We start from the raw sequence: 20785 nt of genomic DNA on the forward strand, positions 1-20785 counted from the left end.
CGTGGCTTAGTTGGTATAGCGTCTGTCACGGTATGCAAGAAGATGTCGGTTCGAATCCGACCGGATCAAAGGAAATTTTTTCTGAGTGTTTTTTCTGAGTGTTCGTAACTATAACAAACTAGTGGAGTCATTTCACAAAAAATAATTGAATATCAATTCAATAAAAATTTAATTATAACTACAACTATATAACTTGCTAAGTGCTAAATATAGCATTAGCATTTAGCGTACTCAAGCGTAAAATTTAACATCAATAAATCAATCAGCTATTTCGCGTTTCGCACCAAATGTTAAATGCAATAAATAATATGTGAAAGTATTTCACGTGATAATTGCTTCAACCAACGACAAGAGCCGCAATTTGATATTAATTAGCTATTTCCCATTTTCACATAGAATATAGTGCCATCTATGAAATATTAAGGGAGATAATTCAGGACGAAGAAGGTTTTGTTTGTTAGCTGCGTAAGAAAAGCACGGATAGAACGGCATTTTTGTTTATTGACAAATAAATAAACATTGTAAAATAATTCCGTGTTCTGAAATTATAAAAACAATTGAAATGAGCTCGTAAACTACTGTACTTCCATGTTGTGTACGTGTATTGTGCCGTCTAGCAATAGAATACAGTGAAATCATTGTGTGAAATGTGATTGGCGTGCAGAAATAACCTCAATTTTCTAAAGAAAATTTTATTTCTTCCAGCATAAGTTAGGTGTGCCATTGAAATATACCCTATCTAGTAGGAAATTTATCCACCTTTCTAGTCATATATAACACATTCCATATAATTATACAGAATAACGTTTTTTTGCGGCAAATTGGATTTTTTCATTAGTTTTTTTGACCTTGGGTAACGTGTGGGAGGTTATTTATTGCATGAAAAGCTCACTATTCTACAACTTTTACGCCTTATAAAGGTTTTGTAATACTACCAAAAGAAAAAAATCGCTTAGAAACATCGCGTTTTGTAGATAATCATAAAAGCTTCATAGGAGTGAATATTCTCTTCTACAAGATCCACTACACTAAAGCAAGTAAAAATAATCTTTTCGTGTTTTAAAGTTTTTCTATAGATAAAGCTATAGACAAAATGCTCCTAACAGTGTTTTGAAAAAAGCTTGAAATTCTTATCGCCTTTTTTATTTTTAAAGAATGACTATGATGTAGCCGAGAAAAATTTCTTTTTTTTTTAAAAAGTAAACCTAATATGAAATTAGCTTGAATAAGCCTAGAACTTCTTGGAAATGGTTTGTTTTGTGAATTGTTTTGTATATAAATATACAAATAAAAAAACAGCTTTCTATAAATATTTAAAACCGAAAATCGATAACGGTATTTTTATTAAGTTAATATTTATACATAAATATTTAAAATTCAGCGAGCTCATTAGTCTTATGACAGGTTTTTCATTACTTTTCACAATGTATTTAAAGTCGCAGGTCAATTCGCGCTTTCTAAACGATTAAACATTGCGCGAAAAAGTCAGAAATATTATATCTAATTTCGCCATGTTGCAATTTTGATAGTTTATATTTTCTAAGCCATTAAACTTGAAATCTAGTAGTATTAAGAGAATTGTGTCTTATGTTTGTAATGCTTTAGTTATTTTGGTTTTAAAATAGCATTACTAAGAAAACTATCATAGACTATACATTATCTAAGAACTATCTACAAGACAAATCCCGTTCTACAAATTTTTACAAACAAGGTCTTGTAGTATTCTAGAAAGGTTAATTGAGAAAAAAGATAAGAATCACTCTTAACACTACCTACTGATAATTTCTCAAAGCACTCTTGTGATCTACTAATAAAGTTGTGTCCAATTTTTCCTTTAAATTATCTAGAAAACCTTCTTCGAGATATCTAAAGGGAATTTGAACTCTTAAAATATTCAATCGAATTAAATTCTATTTTAGATATAGGTAGATATAGGTGGTGCTTGGGCACCTTCGAAATTCTGTTATATTTTGGAAGTATTAGTTGTAGTAGTGTAGTAGTAGTTGTATAAAATTGGATTGCTTATAGAGAGAGAGAGAGGTATTGATTTTGAACATTGTTTACTTTCATTTTACATAAGTTACTTGGAACATTTTATGTACACATATAATTTTTTTATGCATTTTATATATAATGAAAATTACACACAATTACTTATTGTTTATTCAATGTTTATGTCAATTATTATCCTATAACACGATATTTTAAATTGTAATATTGTGATATTCGTAATGTAAAATAAATTATTATATTGTAGTTAAACAAAAAATATTGTTTTTGACGAGTTATATCCCCTGAATTTTCGTTAATACCTGTACCTGTAACTTATACGTAGTTCACGATAACCTAGACTCGACATAACATAGATTCGACACTGCTTTTAGGTTTGTAGTAGCAGTAGAACGCCTTGTAAATAAATAGAACAGAAGAATAGAATCGACAAGCGGCATTGTGAACATTACTGCGTTTCGGTTTTGAAGGATAAGGGTACTAGTGAAGTTACATGCACAAGGGACTTGGCAACTTATGTCTCAGCGTGACGAGTGCAATGGCAGTGCCCCTCAGGTTTTTGCGACTTAAATTTCTGAGTGACATTGCAACTGCCATGAACAGGATGTCGCTTACCGCCAGGCGCACAACTAGTTCGTCCAGTCACTTATAATACAAAAAAGTATTTAGTTGTGTTATTAATTTTTATAGGTACTTCATGTGTTACTCTCAAACGTTGTTGGTATTAAACTTTCGAGGAAATAATATATTTCAACACGGTCTGAAACAACTTCAAGATTTTTTAACATCTGAAAGAGTAAATAAGGAAGTAACAAAACGAGTCGTAGCCCATTTCACTTATTGGTGGATAAGGTAATTTACTGTTTAATATACGTATGTAGTAAATTTAAATGTTAAGTGAAATGAAATGGATACCTGTAGTGTGCCTGTAGAGCTTAAAATTTATTTTGCGATTATTCCAGAACAAAAGGAATAAACGTACAAAATTTGATGTCCGAACGCTTTGGTTTGATTTTTCGACAAGATCTAAGTTTTTATTTTTTTAAATCGTAAGTTTAAAAGTATGCAATATGTTTACCACATTATTTCAGAAAAGAAAAGAGAAAGCACTGACAGTCTTTTGACATTTACAGGACTGTACTTGCTGCAAATACGATACTTCAGGGAGACATAAATTTTCAACGAAACTTAGCATGTCACATGATTCTGACTTATTTTCTTCCCGGTGGAGACATAATGAGAGAAATGGATTTGACGTCAACCATTTACTTTGTGCACCGTGGAAAGGTGCAACTATACAAGAATGGCCAGAAAGTTGCTTTGCTATCTAAAGTACGTAGACGTATATCGTCGAAGTAATAAACAAAATATGTGCTGTTGCATTATAGTATTATATAAATGAAATGTTTTTAGGGTTCCATTTTTGGCCAACTTAGAGACAGTGTGCTACGTCCGATCCGCGTAACGGCGACTGCTGCAGAACATGCTGACATATTGTGCCTGTCTCTCAAGCAGTTCCACGATAGCATTGACGAAGAAGTGAGTGAGTGACGTGTATACTCCGCCCAATCATTTAATTCCAATCAATTAGGCTGCCTTTCCATCAGAGATGTGCGAGGTAGCGAAGCGGTGTGAAATGATCGGATATTTTCCACCAAAGCTGTGCGAGGATGCGTTACGAACTCATTTTAGTCGTGTCCGGGCGGGATACGGTGTGGAGAGCGATGCCGATATGTCAGTGTCAGTTAGTGTCATACTTTCAGTACTCTGGTTTCCTACACCGTTTTGCACACATTACTCGCCCGCATGCCTCGCACACATCTCGCAAACATTTCTCGCTATTTTGTATGTACAAATACTTAGCTCCGCTAACCCTTTCCCACCGGAGCTGCGCTAAGCGAGGCTAGTAATCCTATTGGTGGTCTTTTCCTCGCACACCGCCTCGCTACGTCGCACATCTCTGGTGGAAAGGCAGCCTTAGTGACATCCTAATGCGTTTCGTATTCGATTTTTTATAACGATCGAATTTATGAAGAAGTTTTAACCGTGACTGCAGGTTCAAAAAAGAAGATATTGTCTGATTGGGATCGTGATGTTGCGTTTAACAATTTGTGTACTCAAGTATTAATAATTCATTATGTGATGATTCCCATTCATATGGAGAAGAATCCGACGATTCATTATAATAAACAATAATAATTGAAATTTTTATGGAATTGATGTTCAATTATTTTTTATATGAAATTACTCCACTAGTTTGTTATAATTACCAAAAAGGCGTTGAAAAACAAAATACAAAGACACGACAACAAGCAAATAGAAAAATTCGTGAAATCCACTGGTTCGTTCCGTGGCTTAGTTGGTATAGCGTCTGGCACGGTACGCTAGAAGACGTCGGTTCGAATCCGGCCGAATCGAAGTGTTCGATCTTTGTATTAATAATAATTTATTCCATTTCATTATAATTTATTAGACAAGTACCAAAATATGTCAATTTGAATAATCTTCGTTACGTCGACTCGATAAATATCAAAGCTAAAAACTAAAAAATTTACTACTAAAACTTACTAAAATTAAAAAATAAAAAGAGTCCAGGAAGTATTGCATTTTTTATCCATTATATGTCAATAATTACAGAACTTCGGAGGCATGCATATGCCAAAAGTTAAATAAATGGTTGGACGGACTATAATCGTTGACTTATATTTTATAATATTGTTTCGACTACATTGCAGATTCGGAATAATATCAACATCAATCCTCAATCAGAGGATGATTACGTGGAAATATTGCAGCAAATTCCTGAAAAAGCAGCCGATAATATACAATACATATTACGTGGACAAAAACTGATAAAACTACCTGTAAGTAGAACTAGTCGCCTTTCAAATTAAGTCCCAGTGACCCTTTTTAAAACTATGAATGTCACAAGAAAAAAGTAGATATTTACCCACTGTCTCCTCATTCTTCTCGTATCGATAGCACACACTTTAATGTTAGCCTTAACAGTGAAAGAATTTGCCAATCGGCGTAAGGTACTCGCCGATTGTAACCCAGGGTGTGCCAGACGTACGGAACAGAACAGACTGACGGAATGGAGCAGTACATCGTGGGGGTGGGCACTCTAAAAAGTAATAACATTGAGTATATAACCAGAATATAGGGACGAAATAAGCGCTACCCATCCCTAGCAACTCATCAGGCAAATGGGCCTTATATCACTTTTAAATATCAAATTCGTTTTCACTGAAATCAAAAATTAGAAAGCTGAAATAGTACAGCACCAACAACTGACCTGTGTGTACGTCTCCGCGCGTATATTCCAAAAATATTCTATATTTATTGTAATAAAGATGGTGGTGTGGGAAAATCAGCAAAACATCTAATTATAAAACAAACCGAATCACATTTCGTTGGTAATTAAATATTAAATATGTAATTTTTCAAATTTCGTCTATTATAACAAAGCACAAGTTAAACTGGTCGATTTGAAGTGAAACAATTGTTTCGAATTCGGGCTGACCAATCGGAGCGCAGTTGTCACCGTAATGATATGGCAGAATAGTTTCAAATCAATTAAATGATATTTAGTCTCTATTTCTAGTTATATACTCGATGAGTAATAAAGAGCTCGACTTTGTATTTGGTCTGTGTTGATCACTAAGTGAAAATTGGGACTTTATTCTATTTATGTAGGTACTATTGCATTTATGTAGGTACTATTGCATTTATTTATCATGTACCATTTGTAATTAATTCACAGAAAATGCAGAGTCCAGTAACTGTTGAACAAAGTAAATTGTATGCTGGCTGGTTATATTGCGCTTTGTTCATCGGTCCATTCTGTACTTTCGTTATGATTCTGATGTTGGGCGTAGTAGATGGAGAAACAAGAGACTTATTTGTGTACATTTTAATACTTTTTGATGTTATACACCTGGCCAACTTAGTGATGGAATATTTCACGGTAACGGTAGTCTTTGTATACTCTATGTAATTCCTTTTTAACTCTCATGTGACTATCGAGTTCTTAGGTTTTTGCGATTGTTACACATAGCAAATGAAACTATTTTTCCGGATTTAAATCGCGTTTATTTGATTTGTTGTTTGTTTTGAAATAAATCTGAAAAAATAGTTTCATTACTCATGCGATTCTTAGTGCGATTTAATATTATTATAATTCCACATACCTATTTATTGATACATAATATGAGATAATATTATACTGAAAAAATGGATAAAGGTCTTAAGTTTGTGAAATAGTTATGTTTTCATTGCAATTACTACATATATGTAGGAATAGTGAAAGTATCAAGTTATCGTCCTTTTTTACAGATGGAGCTAAAGGTAGTTAACGACGAATGTGTGTACCAACACATTCGATTAAGAAAACTCCTAAATATAACTTTCTTTTTTGATGTTATGTCATTTTTCTTTGCTATTGTGGGATACATCAGTCGTGTATGGGAGTTCCATTTTGGGCGACTTGGGAGAATTTATTGCATTTTAGTGTTTTATAAGCACTTCTGCAAACATTTTGAAGTAAGTACCTAATTAAAAAGGTAGAAATAGATGTCGGAATATAACCGAAAGAGAAACGTTCAGGGGAACACTCTCATTATCATTATTATTAATTTAATCAGGAATTATTTGATAATTGACCGATTCTCTCTTCGTTGCCAACTCCTTCAGTCAACAATGAAAATAATAACGTCAGTTGATTGCAAATAATATCTAAGTTTCACAATAATCAGTTCTAAAATACAAACGATCGATCAGATTCACAGGGAGCAGCCGCGCTCGATTGTACACTTTCTAAGTAAGTCGCATAAAAAGCCCATCTTGACAATGCGCGCTCTTTAATGAAGCATTGACCATCAACTTCACTTCATGTTTTCAAATGGCAACCCTACAAACAGCCATCATGTTATAGGAAATCGATAACTTATTTTTCAGTCACTTTTTGTCAATAAAGAAATAATGATCGAGACTATAGTACTTAGAGGTTTAAAAAAGCTATAGTACCGGCACGCTATGGTGGCCGTTTTGACAGATTACAATGGGGAGGTGAAATCTCAATTTATTCTCGAAAAAAAAAATATAATTAACGAGTCACATCTATAAGTTTTTAGATTTTTATCTAGTATTGCAAAAGGTAGTTGATTAAAATGTTTTAAAAAAAGGAAAATAAAAATGTTTAGCGATCCTAATTTGTTAAAATCTCAATTTTCGACAAGCAAATGTCGTAAAATTATCATTCCATAAATTTAACTGCAGTTACTATTGACAACAATGTGTAGCAATTAGCTCCTTCAACGTAGTTATGATTTAATACGAGACTTGATGAGCGGACAAAGGTCAAAACGGCCATCATAGCGTGCGGGTACTATAATTAATTTTAGTGTTTTCCCCTACATTTATACTCTACGTAAATTCATCCAGTTAAATATACTTAGTTCTGAATGCGTGTTACATGTTTGTGTTGTATTTTGTTTTACATTCTCACCTGAAGATTTCCGTGGACCAGCCCATCTGACTACACACAACCTCAGTTTTTTTTTTGTTTCTTTATTTTCCTTTCGACCATGACATTGTAGAAATCATTTCATGTAATGATAAATAATGATGGAGCCATAAAAATAAAAAGTGAAGTGACTACTTAATGCCATAAAGAGAATAGTAAATCGTTTCTTTAATAATTAGAAAACAACACGTAATAATATAAGGCACATTACGAAAGCTATAAACCGAATTTAACTACCTCGGTGGCCGAACGGTTACCATGCCGGACTGCCACGCAGAGGTCCCAGGTTCGATTCCCGGGCCGGGAGAAATAGTTGTATGGCCTACAATTATTTCTCTCGTGAGTTTGGGTGTAATTTGTGGTTGTCTATGTGTGTGTCCATGGTACCCGCGACACAGGGTTTCCCTAGTGCGGGGCTATGTTGAGTGTGTGCGTTATTTATTTATTTTATTATTTATTATACGTTTGAAGTGATAACTATCTCCGACATAAGTACCTAATAGGCAAAAAAGGCAGACTACGTATTGTTAACATACAAATATAATGTTTTGTATAAAAACATGCATGTATAATATTGGTTATTATTACTTATTACTTCTTTTTAAAAATATGAAAATAATAAGTATATTTCTGACTCAGCTTAATCCCTTTTCTTCTGTACAATAAGAAACAATATCGAATTGGGAAAAACGATGAATTATACTACCCTTTGAATTTCGGTTCTAGTCTGCCTAAATAATAATCTGCCCAAAATCGAACAAGCGGAAAAAGCTGATCAGATCATATTAATAATTTAATTTCTATTAACCTGTTACTATTACTGTGTTACCAAAGTACATCTCCATTATCTTATTGTTCTTTATGTTGTAGACTAGGTGGACGTCGATTGTGATAAAGATATCACTTGTGTCATTGCTGTTACATGCATTAACTTGTGGATGGATATATGTTGCGTGCAAAGATGGTAATTTACCATATTATCTCACTCACATACACACAGGAATAGAGGCGAAATAAGGTCCATTCATCCCTGGCAACTCATCAGGCCTTATATCATTTTTAAATATCAACTCTCGTTTGCGCTGAAATCAATAGAATGCTGATTAGTACAGCGCCAACAACTGACCTGTATGTACGTCTCCGTGTATTCAAAAAATATTCTATATTTATTGTAATAAAGATCATATCTCTAACTGTTAGTTATGTATTCCATTCGGTGGTGTGGGAAAATCAGCAAAACTTCTAATTACAAAACAAACGCAATCACATTTTCACATTTCATCGATAATTAAATATTAAATATGTAATTTTTCAATTTTCGTCCTTTATAGCAAAGCTCAAGTTAAACTGGTCAATTTGAAGTGAAACAAATGACGACGCCCGTCACTTGTTTCGAATTCGCGCTGGCCAATCGAAGCTCAGTTGTTACCGTAATGATTTGGCAGAATAGTTTTCAAACAAATTAAGTGACATTTCGTCTCTATTTCTGGTTATATACTCAATGTAAACACCTTACCTTTAAACTGAAATACTAATACTCTCGATCCATAACTAAGAGCAAGACTCCTAACACAAGTAGGTAAATACTTGGAGTGTCGGATCCAGTTTATTATGTATTAGAGGTAGATTAAGCCGTGGTAGCCTTAATGGTTTTTTGACCTACCGCCTTTCAAGCAGTGGCCGTGGGTTCGCATCCGGGTTCGCACTTCCGAGTTTCTCGGAATTGATGTGCGAAATTTAATTTGAAATTTACAATGACCTTTTCGGTGAAGGAAAACACCGTGATGAACTGCACATCGAAGAAGGTTCACGACTCTCGGACAATGTGTGAGGTGGGACGTGTAAATGGGTTTATGATGATGAAGGCTAACTTGAAGTACATAAACTTTTTTGCTTAGCATTTTTAACTTATCTAGACAGTCGGTATTGGCGATATTCGGACAACACAAATGATCATCACACGACGAAAAAAATTTGAATTTATTTATCATAAATCTCTCTATTGAAAAGTTGACATTTTGCAGATGTGGCCTTATTAGCTAGGGTGCGAATTTGTGGTTATTTACCTTCAGGCTTTAAAAAAAAAATTTTATATCGCAATTCATACAAAGTATTTTAATTAGATATTAACTTACATTTACATTAATATTCCCTAAAGAGTTGTTTAATATAGAATAAAACATTATATAGTCAAATATGGTAGCCAATGGACTATTTGAATGGATTAGTTGGATATTAAAAATTATATATTTTATCGTTAGCTGGATAAAAAATATTGTGATGTCTAATTATTATATATTAACTGCTTCCGTGGCCGAACGGTTACCATGCCGGACTGCCACGCAGAGGTCCTAGGTTCGATTCCCGGGCCGGGAGAAATATTTGTATGGCCTACATTTATTTCTCTCGTGAGTTTGGGTGTAATTTGTGTTTGTGTCTATGTATGTGTCCATGGCACCCGCGACACAGGGTTTCCCTAGTGCGGGGCTATGATGAGTGTGTGCGTTATTATTATTGTGTTGTGTATTGTATTGTGCTAATATTATATTAAATGTTTACAGATTTTCCAATTCAAAATCCTGTACTACCTGACATTTTCGCTCGAGATATTGATTTTAGTGTTTGGATGGATCCTAATAAGCGACACGGTAAATACTTTGATTTAAACTTTCACGATTTTCATACATTATTGACGAGGCATTGTAAATGTGCTATTCTCAAACATGCTCGGAAATGAATGCAAAAAAGAAACCCACAAAGTCTATCATTTATGAGTGTGAAACTGTTTGGCAAAAAAAAAGTATGGAGGTCCATTTCTGTCCGTTGCTCTCTAGTAACAAAAAGCTGTGTAAACAGACTAAAGAAAAATTGTCTTACAGTCAACTGCTCACTAGCGTCAGTGTTCTTAATTGCAAGAATTTAAAAAAATGTCTATGGTATTACTTAGTGAGTTTAGTTTTGGCGTACGAATATACACACCACATACTGAAAAAGTCGGTAAAATAAACGATAGTACTTTGAAGTTCTTTTATGTAATTTGTATTTTTTTAAGTTTTATATTTTCTTTGCGAAAATGAGTTCTAGTGAGAAGAACAATAATATTATTATATTACTGTAATCCGCCTAATTTAAAACAAGATGCAAAATTCGTCATGGGAAACTTGTTTTACTTTTCCTATTACACCTATCATTCTCTTTCATTCTTTAGTCATTTATAATTCCTCGCATTGTTTCATTAAAGCACTATACATACAGGTACCTCGGCAGAAACGGGATTTGCCTGACTCGTATAATACAAGGCTTCGCTTCTCTCGACTTTGTAACTCATACACGTCTGACAATCCTTCCCAGTCTCTGCAATAATGTACTAATAATATTAAGTTCAAGTATATTGAGGATTTATTTCAAATAACTGTAGTTTTTTAAATAGATCCTTAATAAACATTTAAATGACATTAATTTCATCATCAGAAACCCCCCAAACAGCACACAAGCTCTAATAACAAGCCGTACAATAGCCATTTAGAAGTTGTTAATAACGGCAAGCGCTGCATTAACAAGTTATCAGTATCAGTAGATGTATAAGCGACTTCAGCGCCGCTGTACCCCCAAAATGGGCACCTATTTATACGCTACGTGTCCTACAATGGTCGTAAATGTATGTTAGTACGAAGATACAACGGTGTTATGCGCGCGGTTTATTTGCGCCTAAGTGATACAAAGGTGCTACGCAAGCGGTTAATGTGCGCCTAAATATGACAAATGCGCTACGCGAGCAGCTAATGTGCGCCTAAGTAATACGAGGTGCTATTCGAGCGGTAATGTGCATGTTCTTGCCTGTTTAATTACTTTTGAATACGCTACTGAAGAACCTAAGTTTTGGCTTGTGTGCTGGTTAGGCCCCCTTTCCTAGTAGTTTTTTTTTTACGAAATTTTAAAAAAAAATTAAAAAAAAAAACACTTTCTTATTAGGATGCAGAACTACCACCTCAACTTTTACAGTAAATGGAACAGAACGAGTGGCTTTTCTTGTAGCCAGTAAGTGGACGGAGGACTACACTGTAGCGTTCCTGTATATGATCGTAATTTTAACTTCTACTAACATGGATCACGTAAGATACAATACAAATAAAAGTTTTTAAAACATTCAATTTCTAGAATAGTAAATATACACAAAATGCTCATAAAACATGACATGAATGTAATTTCATAATTTCCGAGGCGCAGCGACCGAAGCTTTCTTGGCATCCACTTAAATTGAACAATCGAGGAATGGAATAACTCGTTTATTCCGCAACCGATTGTATTTTAAAAGTAGCACAAAAAATACAACTCTACGAGTTATGACCAAGCCCAAATTTCGATTCTATATCTTGGACTCGACATTATTGAAGTTCCATGTTAAGAGCGATGCCACTCGATGCGTTGCGTTGGCGTTGCAATAGCGTTGCGTTGTGATACATATAACAGCGATACCACATGGTGCGTTAAAACGGCGCGCGGCGATGTAAAACATGCCACTCGAACAAGGGACCAGGAGACGAAGCGGAAAGGGGTGCTGCGATGCGTAAGTAAACGGCATTACGTTGCGACATTGCACTGCTCGTGTGGCATTGCGTTGAAACTGTGGGAAAATATTCTATTGCAAAATTTTGCACTCGCACATGTACAGAAGCGTAAAAAAAATTAAGAAATTTTTTTACGTGCTCAACAGAAATGAGAAAACGAAAAAAGATCACAGCGCTTCGGAATCGACGTTATATCTAGTTAAACCAATATCCACAAATATTTATGTTTGTTACAGGTGATTGCTGTCACTGTAAAGCACGTGTATTACAGAATTTTCGTTACAATTCTGCTCTATTCACTTGATTTATGGGTCTGTAGTGTAACTATCAGCACGGTATACACTAAGTTCCGTGAAATATATGTCTTTGATTTCCAAGTATCTAATCTTCTTAATTATTTAAAACTAAATGGTCTGTGCGAAGCACTTGTGGAGGCTGTGACGAAATACAGCAAACAATTGTGGAAAAGGCAGAAAGGTGTGACATCAAGTTTCTTTTAAGTGCAATCATATTATCATTTTTAACATAAATGGACGATCACACTATTTTTTATCGCGGTGATATTACGTACGTATTATTATAATATTATAGACGTATGTAACTAATTTTTTGGGCCACTATTGAAATTAAAATGCATGTAAACCCACGTATTCACTCTCGTTGAAGACGAGAGTGTAATCCTTTTGAGCGACGACGCCGCGAATTTCATTTGTCTGGGAAACCGACCAGACACACAGTAGTTTGAGATTAACTAGGCCTGTATAGATTCTTCAAAATCTTTAGTCGCCTTCGAAGAAAACCGACTCGTTTCCTTGGCATGCGACGTCAGGCAAAAAAGTATTTGCTTTACGTGGAACAAAGAAGTTGAACAACCTATTGATTTTGCATCATGAAAAACTACATTCCGCAGTCTAGATATCCTCTCGAAGCAGGGCTCCTTTCTATTCTGTTAGATTTGTCACGTTGTGTTAAGTTTGCGCTGCAATGGCACGTTCGTGGCGTCACTACTAATTTTCAAACAATATTTAAAAGCGCAACTGCAGCGCGACTGTCGCGCCACACGCGTGCCACTTTTGTAGCCACTTTTATAGAACAGACATTGTATGAAAATTTGTAGTGGCGCGACTACCGCACTTAAATTTTTTTTTGGATGGAACGAATTGTACGTACCCCTTTAATATTTATTCATGAAAATATTTTGTCAGTCTTGTTAACATTGTGAATTTGCGATGCAACTCAAGTTTGCATTTTAAATTTATTTTATACGGCAAATTTTGGACTCTGATTCCTACTGCTGGAGGCGGGCGCTGTGAAATATTTTACACGGGCTACGAAATACGATAAAAACTCGCTAATAAAATGTACAGTAAGCAAAAAAATACTACAAAGTTTTGTACATTTTTTTGTATACATATCTGTGTTTCTTTCTAGGTTGCTGGCTCCCTGAAATAACACACCAGGCACCGCATTGTCTGAGAGAGGATATAATGGAAGCTCTTTACATACACCACTTGCAGACTGCGCCGATATTTCAGGATTTGCCCCATTATTTTCTACGACAACTCTCTACGCGACTAACCAGGGTCGTAATATATCCGGGTCAGTATGAGAATATGGTTGATGCTCATTTATTAGGATAAAAGTTTTCCATGTGAAGTTAACCATATTCATCATTCAAGTATATTCATCGACGACAAAATAAGAATAAATAAAAATATTTTTGTTAATGATAATATTTTAAATAATAATAAACAAAAATATTAAAACGAATATTTCATCTGTTTAAAGCTAAATCCATTGTAGGCGACACACTACATTTTAATTGCATATTTATATGATTTAAGAACGTATATTACATGCCTAAAATAGTAAAGTAACATACAGCGCGTAACGTAACTCGTACAGCGCCTCCACCGGCGAAACGTAAATTATGTGGTTTTACCTTTAAACAGACGATTAAAACTTTCAGTTTTAGGTTTTCGCAATTGTAATACATTGGAAATGAAACTTTTTTGCGAACTAAGTCGCGACACAATGTTATGTTTGTAGTGTTATGGTGTTATGATTATAAAAATTAAATATTGCCTCCGTGGCTGAACGGTTACCATGCCGGATTGCCACGCAAAGGTCCCCGATCGAAGGTCAAAGGGAGAAATATTTGTATGGCCTCATTGACTTACAAATAAATGAACGACGGGTCTAATACAAAAACCACGAAAAAAATGTCCCAAGTCAACCTATTTAAACGTAGTGACATGTAAAGGAATATGAAAAAGCTAAATCGTTGATTTTAAATTGTAATGTCATCGCAGTACTGTCTAATTTTGCTTGCTTCGCTGTCAGTCGAACAAACGAAGACTAAAGCGTGAATGACGCTCTGTATACGATTTTAACGCCCTATAATTTCTTACACTTTTTAGCGCGGACCCGCCGTCCATATAATTGTAAGTCAATGTATGGCCTACATTTATTTATCTTGTGAGTTTGGGTGTAATTTATGGTTGTCTATGTGTGTGTCCATGGCACCCGCGACACAGTGTTTCCCTAATGTGGGACTATATTGAGTGTGTGCGTTATAATATTAAGAATGTTTTCTTTGAAAACGACTAAATATTATTATAGTACATAACGTAACTATTGTAGGATTTTTCTTTTAGGAAAACACATTGTTAGAGAAGGTGACGTAATGCCTACTATTCACTTTATTCATGAAGGAGAAGTTGAGAAGTGGCATACCGATTCAAGGTAAATGAGCAAGTAATTGTTATATTCATTCAATTAATAATTGTGCAATTATTATCAAAAGTAGGTCAGCTTTTGAAATTCCCAAAAGCAATGTTATGGTATCTGCTTACATTACGCCTTAGCACAAAACGGAACTCTGACAAGTAGCAGAACCACACATTTTCTATTAACATTAAACGCTTAACATGGACAAGAAATAAAAAAACTCGGACGCGTAGAGAAACCTTTCTTTTGTCGAGGCGCCACTCAAACATGGCAAAAGTAATTATATCGTATACGTAGCGGTAGGATTTACTCATGTATTTTTAACCAGGTGGTGCCTGCAACTTAGTAGCCTATAGAAATGATTGGTTCTCTGTACTAAATTTCATCCCCTACTTTACCTGTTAACGGGGAATTTATTTTTGTGGCAAAAAGTAGCCTAGGTCCATCTCTTAACGTTCCATTTATCTCTATACCAAAATTCAACAATTTTGATTCCACTGTTTAGGCGAGAAAACGTAACGGACTGAGTGACTTTCGCATTTATTAATGGGTCATTTTAGGTAAGTTTTTTTGTATTCAATTTTGGTGACAATTTGTATTATTTAATGTTCGAGTGTGGTAACCTGAAATGTTCTTTAATATATCGTGTTCTCAGGTTTTCGTGATTGTTACACATAGGAAATGAAACTATTTTTCCGGATTTAAATCGCGTATTTTTATTTTTTCAAACAAACCGACGTTACGGGCCCTTTACAGGTCCCATGGTCACGGTTGACTGACGGTCATGGTCATGGTCAATAATAGTTTCGTTTCCTATTCTTTAATATTTCACGATGATATTGTAATTAAATTTAAAAAATTGTCACCGAAATTGAATAAAAAATCTTACCTGAAAGTTACTATAATATTAATATGAATTTTCCCCGCGTGACCCATCGTACCACTAAGGAAACCCTTTGGTGGTGTGGTGGGTATTTTTATGTCTCTACCGTACTACCAAATCGTAGTACGATAATAGTGTGGTAACCATGAGTAAAACAATACCTTTAAAAAAACATTGTTATTTTTTATTATAATGAAAAGATATGTTTATTAAAAAAAATACTGTACCTTGATTTATAAAACAAAGTGATATATGATAAATGATTTTTAAAACAAGTTTACTATTTTAGTTGACACTATATCGCTCATTTTCAAGGGCATTCAAAGGCATCTCTATACGGTAGGGACTTCATAAATACCCACCATACCACCAGTGCAGTGGTTGTCATGTATGCACAGGAGGTTTATGCGGAGTTCACGTGTAGCCTGTTCCGTACGTATCCGCGTTACTGTAAAACGATGTTATAACGCCACATGTGTTACTCCGCTCCGGTGCCGGACGGTCCGTAGATAAATCCGCACTGCTCTTAAACCAGCCTAAGAGTATAAAATTCTTTAGTTCGCCTTAGAGCATAAGGTCGTCATACTGAGGCAAGACAGATTGAGGCTATCAGCGCAGTAGTGTTGTTGTAACCCACATTGAATTTTTTTCTACAATGTTACATTAAATTATACTAAAGTACATAATTATTTTAGTATTATTATTTTATATGTTATTTTCGTGTATAGAAAAAAATATTTTTTTATAAATGAAAGTAGCATTGGTAGCAACTACAATCGCAATGCTTATATTTTCGCGTATACACACGTTGCTCCAAGTCATTCATAACAAATCTTAACAAAATATGTACATTAATTAAAACTGTTGAGATGCAAGTCTACCTCAGTTATAGAATAAATTATAGTCGATTCTATTATCAACATTAGAAACAAAACGTATTCAATATCTCATTTTTGTATCATCAATATTTTATTCCTGTTTTATGGTATCGGTGTTTCTAATTCTTGGTGTAGTGTTGTATTTTGGCTTTTAATTTTTGTATTAATTTTCTTTTACTATTTTGTATTAAATATGTTGTCATGTTATTCGCATAACACTACATTTTTTTTTGATTTTGTAACTATACCTACACCATAACTTACTTCATACAGTACAGCTTTCATTTTCATTTTTCACGATGTTGTTGTGTGTTAAGTTAAGGAAAGGAATTTTGCTGGTAAAAATAATGTTTCAGTTTCATTATCTTTCTTTCTATTCTAGAGGTGATTCGAGATTAGCTTCAGTGTTGTTGATTAATGGATACTTTGGTATAATACCGGGGCTCTACCCCAATTTGCCTTATAAGTTTACTTATTACACGCGTACGGTGAGTCAATACAATTAAATTAGCATCCTTGGTCTGAGTTCATAGAGTACTTAACATACAAGATGGATGTCTAAGATTCGGGAGTAGGGTAGACCGATGACAGTACAATTAGTAGGAGCACGAGGATATATTTATCATTTTACTCCTACCGGTAGGAGCATAGAGACGTATTAGTCCTCGTCCTCTTAGCAGTGGGGCACCCAGTAGGAGCATGAGGAAACGGTCTATTGTAATGGGGGAACAACGGGTTTTTTGGATCCAATTACCGTGCAGCCGAGACCGCAATAAAAAACGATTTTTGTCGAGACCGCAATAAAAAACGATTTTTGTTCCATGCGTTTTATAAAACGTAATAAATTTACCAAAAATAAACTTAAGTTTTATTGTATTAACTGACACTTTTTGGATGTGTATTTGGTAGAAAAGTTTTTTTTGAAGGACATTTTGTAGTTGACCGCTGATGGCCTTGACTATGCCACCGGATAAGTATGTTCAAACGTGCAAGCGTCCTCAGCGGCAACTCCCACCCCCGTCCTGCACAGAGTCATTATTATTTCGAGCGATCTTTTTAAATAAATTTATTTTTGTATGAAAGTAAAATCTGATGAACTATGAAAAGTCACGGAATAAAAGTTGTTGTTTATGATAAGTTGCTATTACGTTGCGTTTGCACAAACGAGCTAATATTATAATTTTGTATTCCAGTTAGCTGTGAAAATCTTATTGTCGCTTCAATGACACTATTCAATTTAATTACCATTATTTTCTTTCTCAGGTCGTGGATCTGGTTACATTAACATTTAACAATTGGCAAGATTTATTAGCTGGCTATCCAGATATTAAAACATTGTTATATAGCAAAGCTAGTGTATATAAAAAGGAAGTGGAATCCCATCACTAATTAGAATAATAGTGTTTTTTTCATATGTTTCATTAACACTTAATAGTAGCTATTAATAAAGCTAGCTTTTTTGTTCTTTTTTCTTTTGTTTGTACGTTATGTAATTCAAACACATATATCTATAAGAGGGCTACGTGGATAATCGACCAAATTCACAATTTCCAATTTTCCAAAAAAACAGGGGAACGTTTGTAATATATTGAAAATACTAAAATGAGCATAATACCTGCAATTCTTGAGATATTGCAAGTTAATTTTATAGTTTTACTTATTTGACATTTATTGGTGGTCATACTAGCAAGTTATACTGATGAATTGTTTGTCTTGGTGATCATGTTTAGTCACCATACTTCGCTGGCTCAGAGACCCGAAGTGAATCTTGGCCTCCGATGCCATTCAAAAGGACGCAGGGCAAAGTACGCCATTTCTTACGGTTTTGAGTCAGTTCCGATCATTCGGGCACATCCAGCTTCCTCTGGCGACTTCATCCTTCCAGCGATATCTCGCACGCCCCACTGGACGATGCCCCGTAGGTCGCCTCAAATACGTTCTTTTAGCAACTCGATCCTCTCCCATTCTTTCCACATGCCCCGGCCAGCGAAGTAGCCAGGCACTAGATCATCGATCTCTCTATTAAATCCGGCACTCCAGTTCCCAAATTCTCCTTGGATTGGTCCCAGAATCTTTCGGAATATCTTTCGTTATAATTTTATAATAGACCTAGATAAAAATAAAGTGATTTGTGAACAAATCACCTATTACAAAGAAAGAGAAAGAAAGAAAGAAAGAAAATAATATTTATTTGGGCTCTACTAGTAATATAAAGTTAATCTCGATACTAAACATTGAGATCCAAAATGTTCACCACTCAGCATTTGTTGAGTTGTGCATGCAAAACAACCCAACGCTGAGTGGACGCCACCGAGAATAAATACAAGATAACAAAAAATATCAAAATAAAACACTTTACAGAGAAAAAGATATACCTAATATTTATTTATACGTAAAATTGTGTATGAAATAATATATTATGTGGCTTAAGATAGATTATGTAGGAGGACTCAATATATATATACATCTAATAGATAAATACATCTAACAAACATAAGGAGATACTGAATTAACCATTGGAATTAACCTAAAAAATGTGAATAAATGTTTATTTTCGAAGGTATAAATGACAGGAAAAAAAATCATTTTTATAATTGTAGAACATTTTTTTGACATGGCACATAAAGTGACCGAAGATTTACTAAAATTCGCGAGCGTGCAAGTTTTTCTGGCGCGCGGGGGTTGTGACAATTCGTCAGATTTTCATATCCATGTCTCAAAAACTTACTAAGTAAAAAACGAAATGTTATATTATGATTGACGATCGCAAGTTCGATCAGCAGTTTCGGGGTTCACCATTATTTTCAAGTAATGCGTTCAGCGTAGGATAAAGAAGCTTTATTCGTGCATTAACCTCATGGCTTCCGCATGACATATCCAGCACTGCAAAAAAAAAATTGTGTGAAAAATGCTAGTACATAGATGTCATCAGAAAAGTGGCTGTTTGTGTATAATGATTACTTATGTGACCTGGATCAAGTCAGATACTCTTGTTGTGCACCCGCGTAAATCTATCTCAATGAGTGTAATTAATGACAGTATTCGAATTCTTTAAAACGTCGTTACATATACATACTTATATTACAATGTATTATATAAACTACAGGACTTAGCCTGAATCACGATTAGTTTAGCGTTGCACCACATTTATATCCATCACAATTACTTTTTATATACTCTAAATTGTGGAAGTCAGTGGATTTCAAGCCACTAAAGTGGGCATTATAGCGGGTAAAGTCCCCCTTTTAACTCAGGCTCAAATGGAAGGTTCAACTAGTTTTATTTTGTTTTCCCAAAGGCTCGACATATTTCACAAAGGCTTACTTACCCACTTACTACTTTAAATAATTTACGGCCTGACTATCTGAAATTTTAAACATAAATTAATCTGATTTCTCTCTCTTCTGAGTTCGATTTACATATAGTAGTGTAAAAAGGTAAGGCTAACATTGACTTACAAATAAATGGACGACGGGTCTAATACGAAAACCACGAAAAAAATGTCCCAAGTCAACCTATTTAAACGTAGTGACATGTAAAGGAATATGAAAAAGCTAAAATGTTGAATTTAAATTGTAATGTCATCGCAGTACTGTCTAATTTTGCTTGCTTCGCTGTCAGTTAAACAAACGAAGACTAAAGCGTGAATGACGCTCTGTATACGATTTTAACGCCCTATAAGTTCGGACACTTTTTAGCGCGGACCCGACGTCCATATAATTGTAAGTCAATGAAGGCTAACCATAGTTTATAATAAGACAATAGGTGCCTCAATGCCTACACGTCCTCGGATCGTAGTGTTGTCATATTTTTACTTGTAACTATAGGGTGTAAACATAATTGGAAGAAATGGGGTATTCATCACAGTATATTTTAGTAGAGTAGAGCTTCTTGTGAAAGTTTATCCAGAGAAGTACTGCCACCTTACCTAATGTGAGCATTACTGCTTGGAGGAGGAAATAGGTTCTGCGTTCCGGTTTAGAAGAGTAATGGTGCTTTAAATTACAGGCACGTGTGTCTTATCAACTTCTGTCAGGGTAACGGGCGCAGTGGCAGTACCCATAAGATCATTGCGATTTAAAGCTCTGAGTGGCACTTCATCTGTTATGGACAGGCGTCTCGGCGTCCGTCCCGTCACTTGGTATTATAAAAAAAAATAGTAATTTAGAATAACCTTAGTCAATTGCAGTAT

The 20785-nt window shown here is 34.7% G+C and overlaps 1 protein-coding gene across 1 annotated transcript in view; it reads left to right on the plus strand.

Moving 5' to 3' along the window:
• Nucleotides 1–17982, plus strand: part of LOC113235917 — a 77608-nt gene extending 59626 nt beyond the window's left edge. The window contains exons 14-28 of the mRNA XM_026471839.1: nt 2701–2862; nt 2973–3059; nt 3144–3342; nt 3424–3549; nt 4746–4874; nt 5774–5977; nt 6346–6471; nt 8405–8498; nt 10096–10182; nt 11507–11646; nt 12339–12579; nt 13534–13701; nt 14760–14847; nt 16976–17081; nt 17857–17982. Coding sequence (XP_026327624.1) covers nt 2701–2862; nt 2973–3059; nt 3144–3342; nt 3424–3549; nt 4746–4874; nt 5774–5977; nt 6346–6471; nt 8405–8498; nt 10096–10182; nt 11507–11646; nt 12339–12579; nt 13534–13701; nt 14760–14847; nt 16976–17081; nt 17857–17982 — 2083 coding nt within the window. The remainder of the gene's footprint in view (nt 1–2700; nt 2863–2972; nt 3060–3143; nt 3343–3423; nt 3550–4745; nt 4875–5773; nt 5978–6345; nt 6472–8404; nt 8499–10095; nt 10183–11506; nt 11647–12338; nt 12580–13533; nt 13702–14759; nt 14848–16975; nt 17082–17856) is intronic.
• The last annotated feature ends 2803 nt before the right edge of the window (nt 17983–20785 follow it).

This window comes from Hyposmocoma kahamanoa, unplaced genomic scaffold, assembly GCF_003589595.1.
Source record: "Hyposmocoma kahamanoa isolate Upper Pololo Valley unplaced genomic scaffold, ASM358959v1 88, whole genome shotgun sequence".
Lineage (NCBI taxonomy): Eukaryota > Metazoa > Arthropoda > Insecta > Lepidoptera > Cosmopterigidae > Hyposmocoma > Hyposmocoma kahamanoa.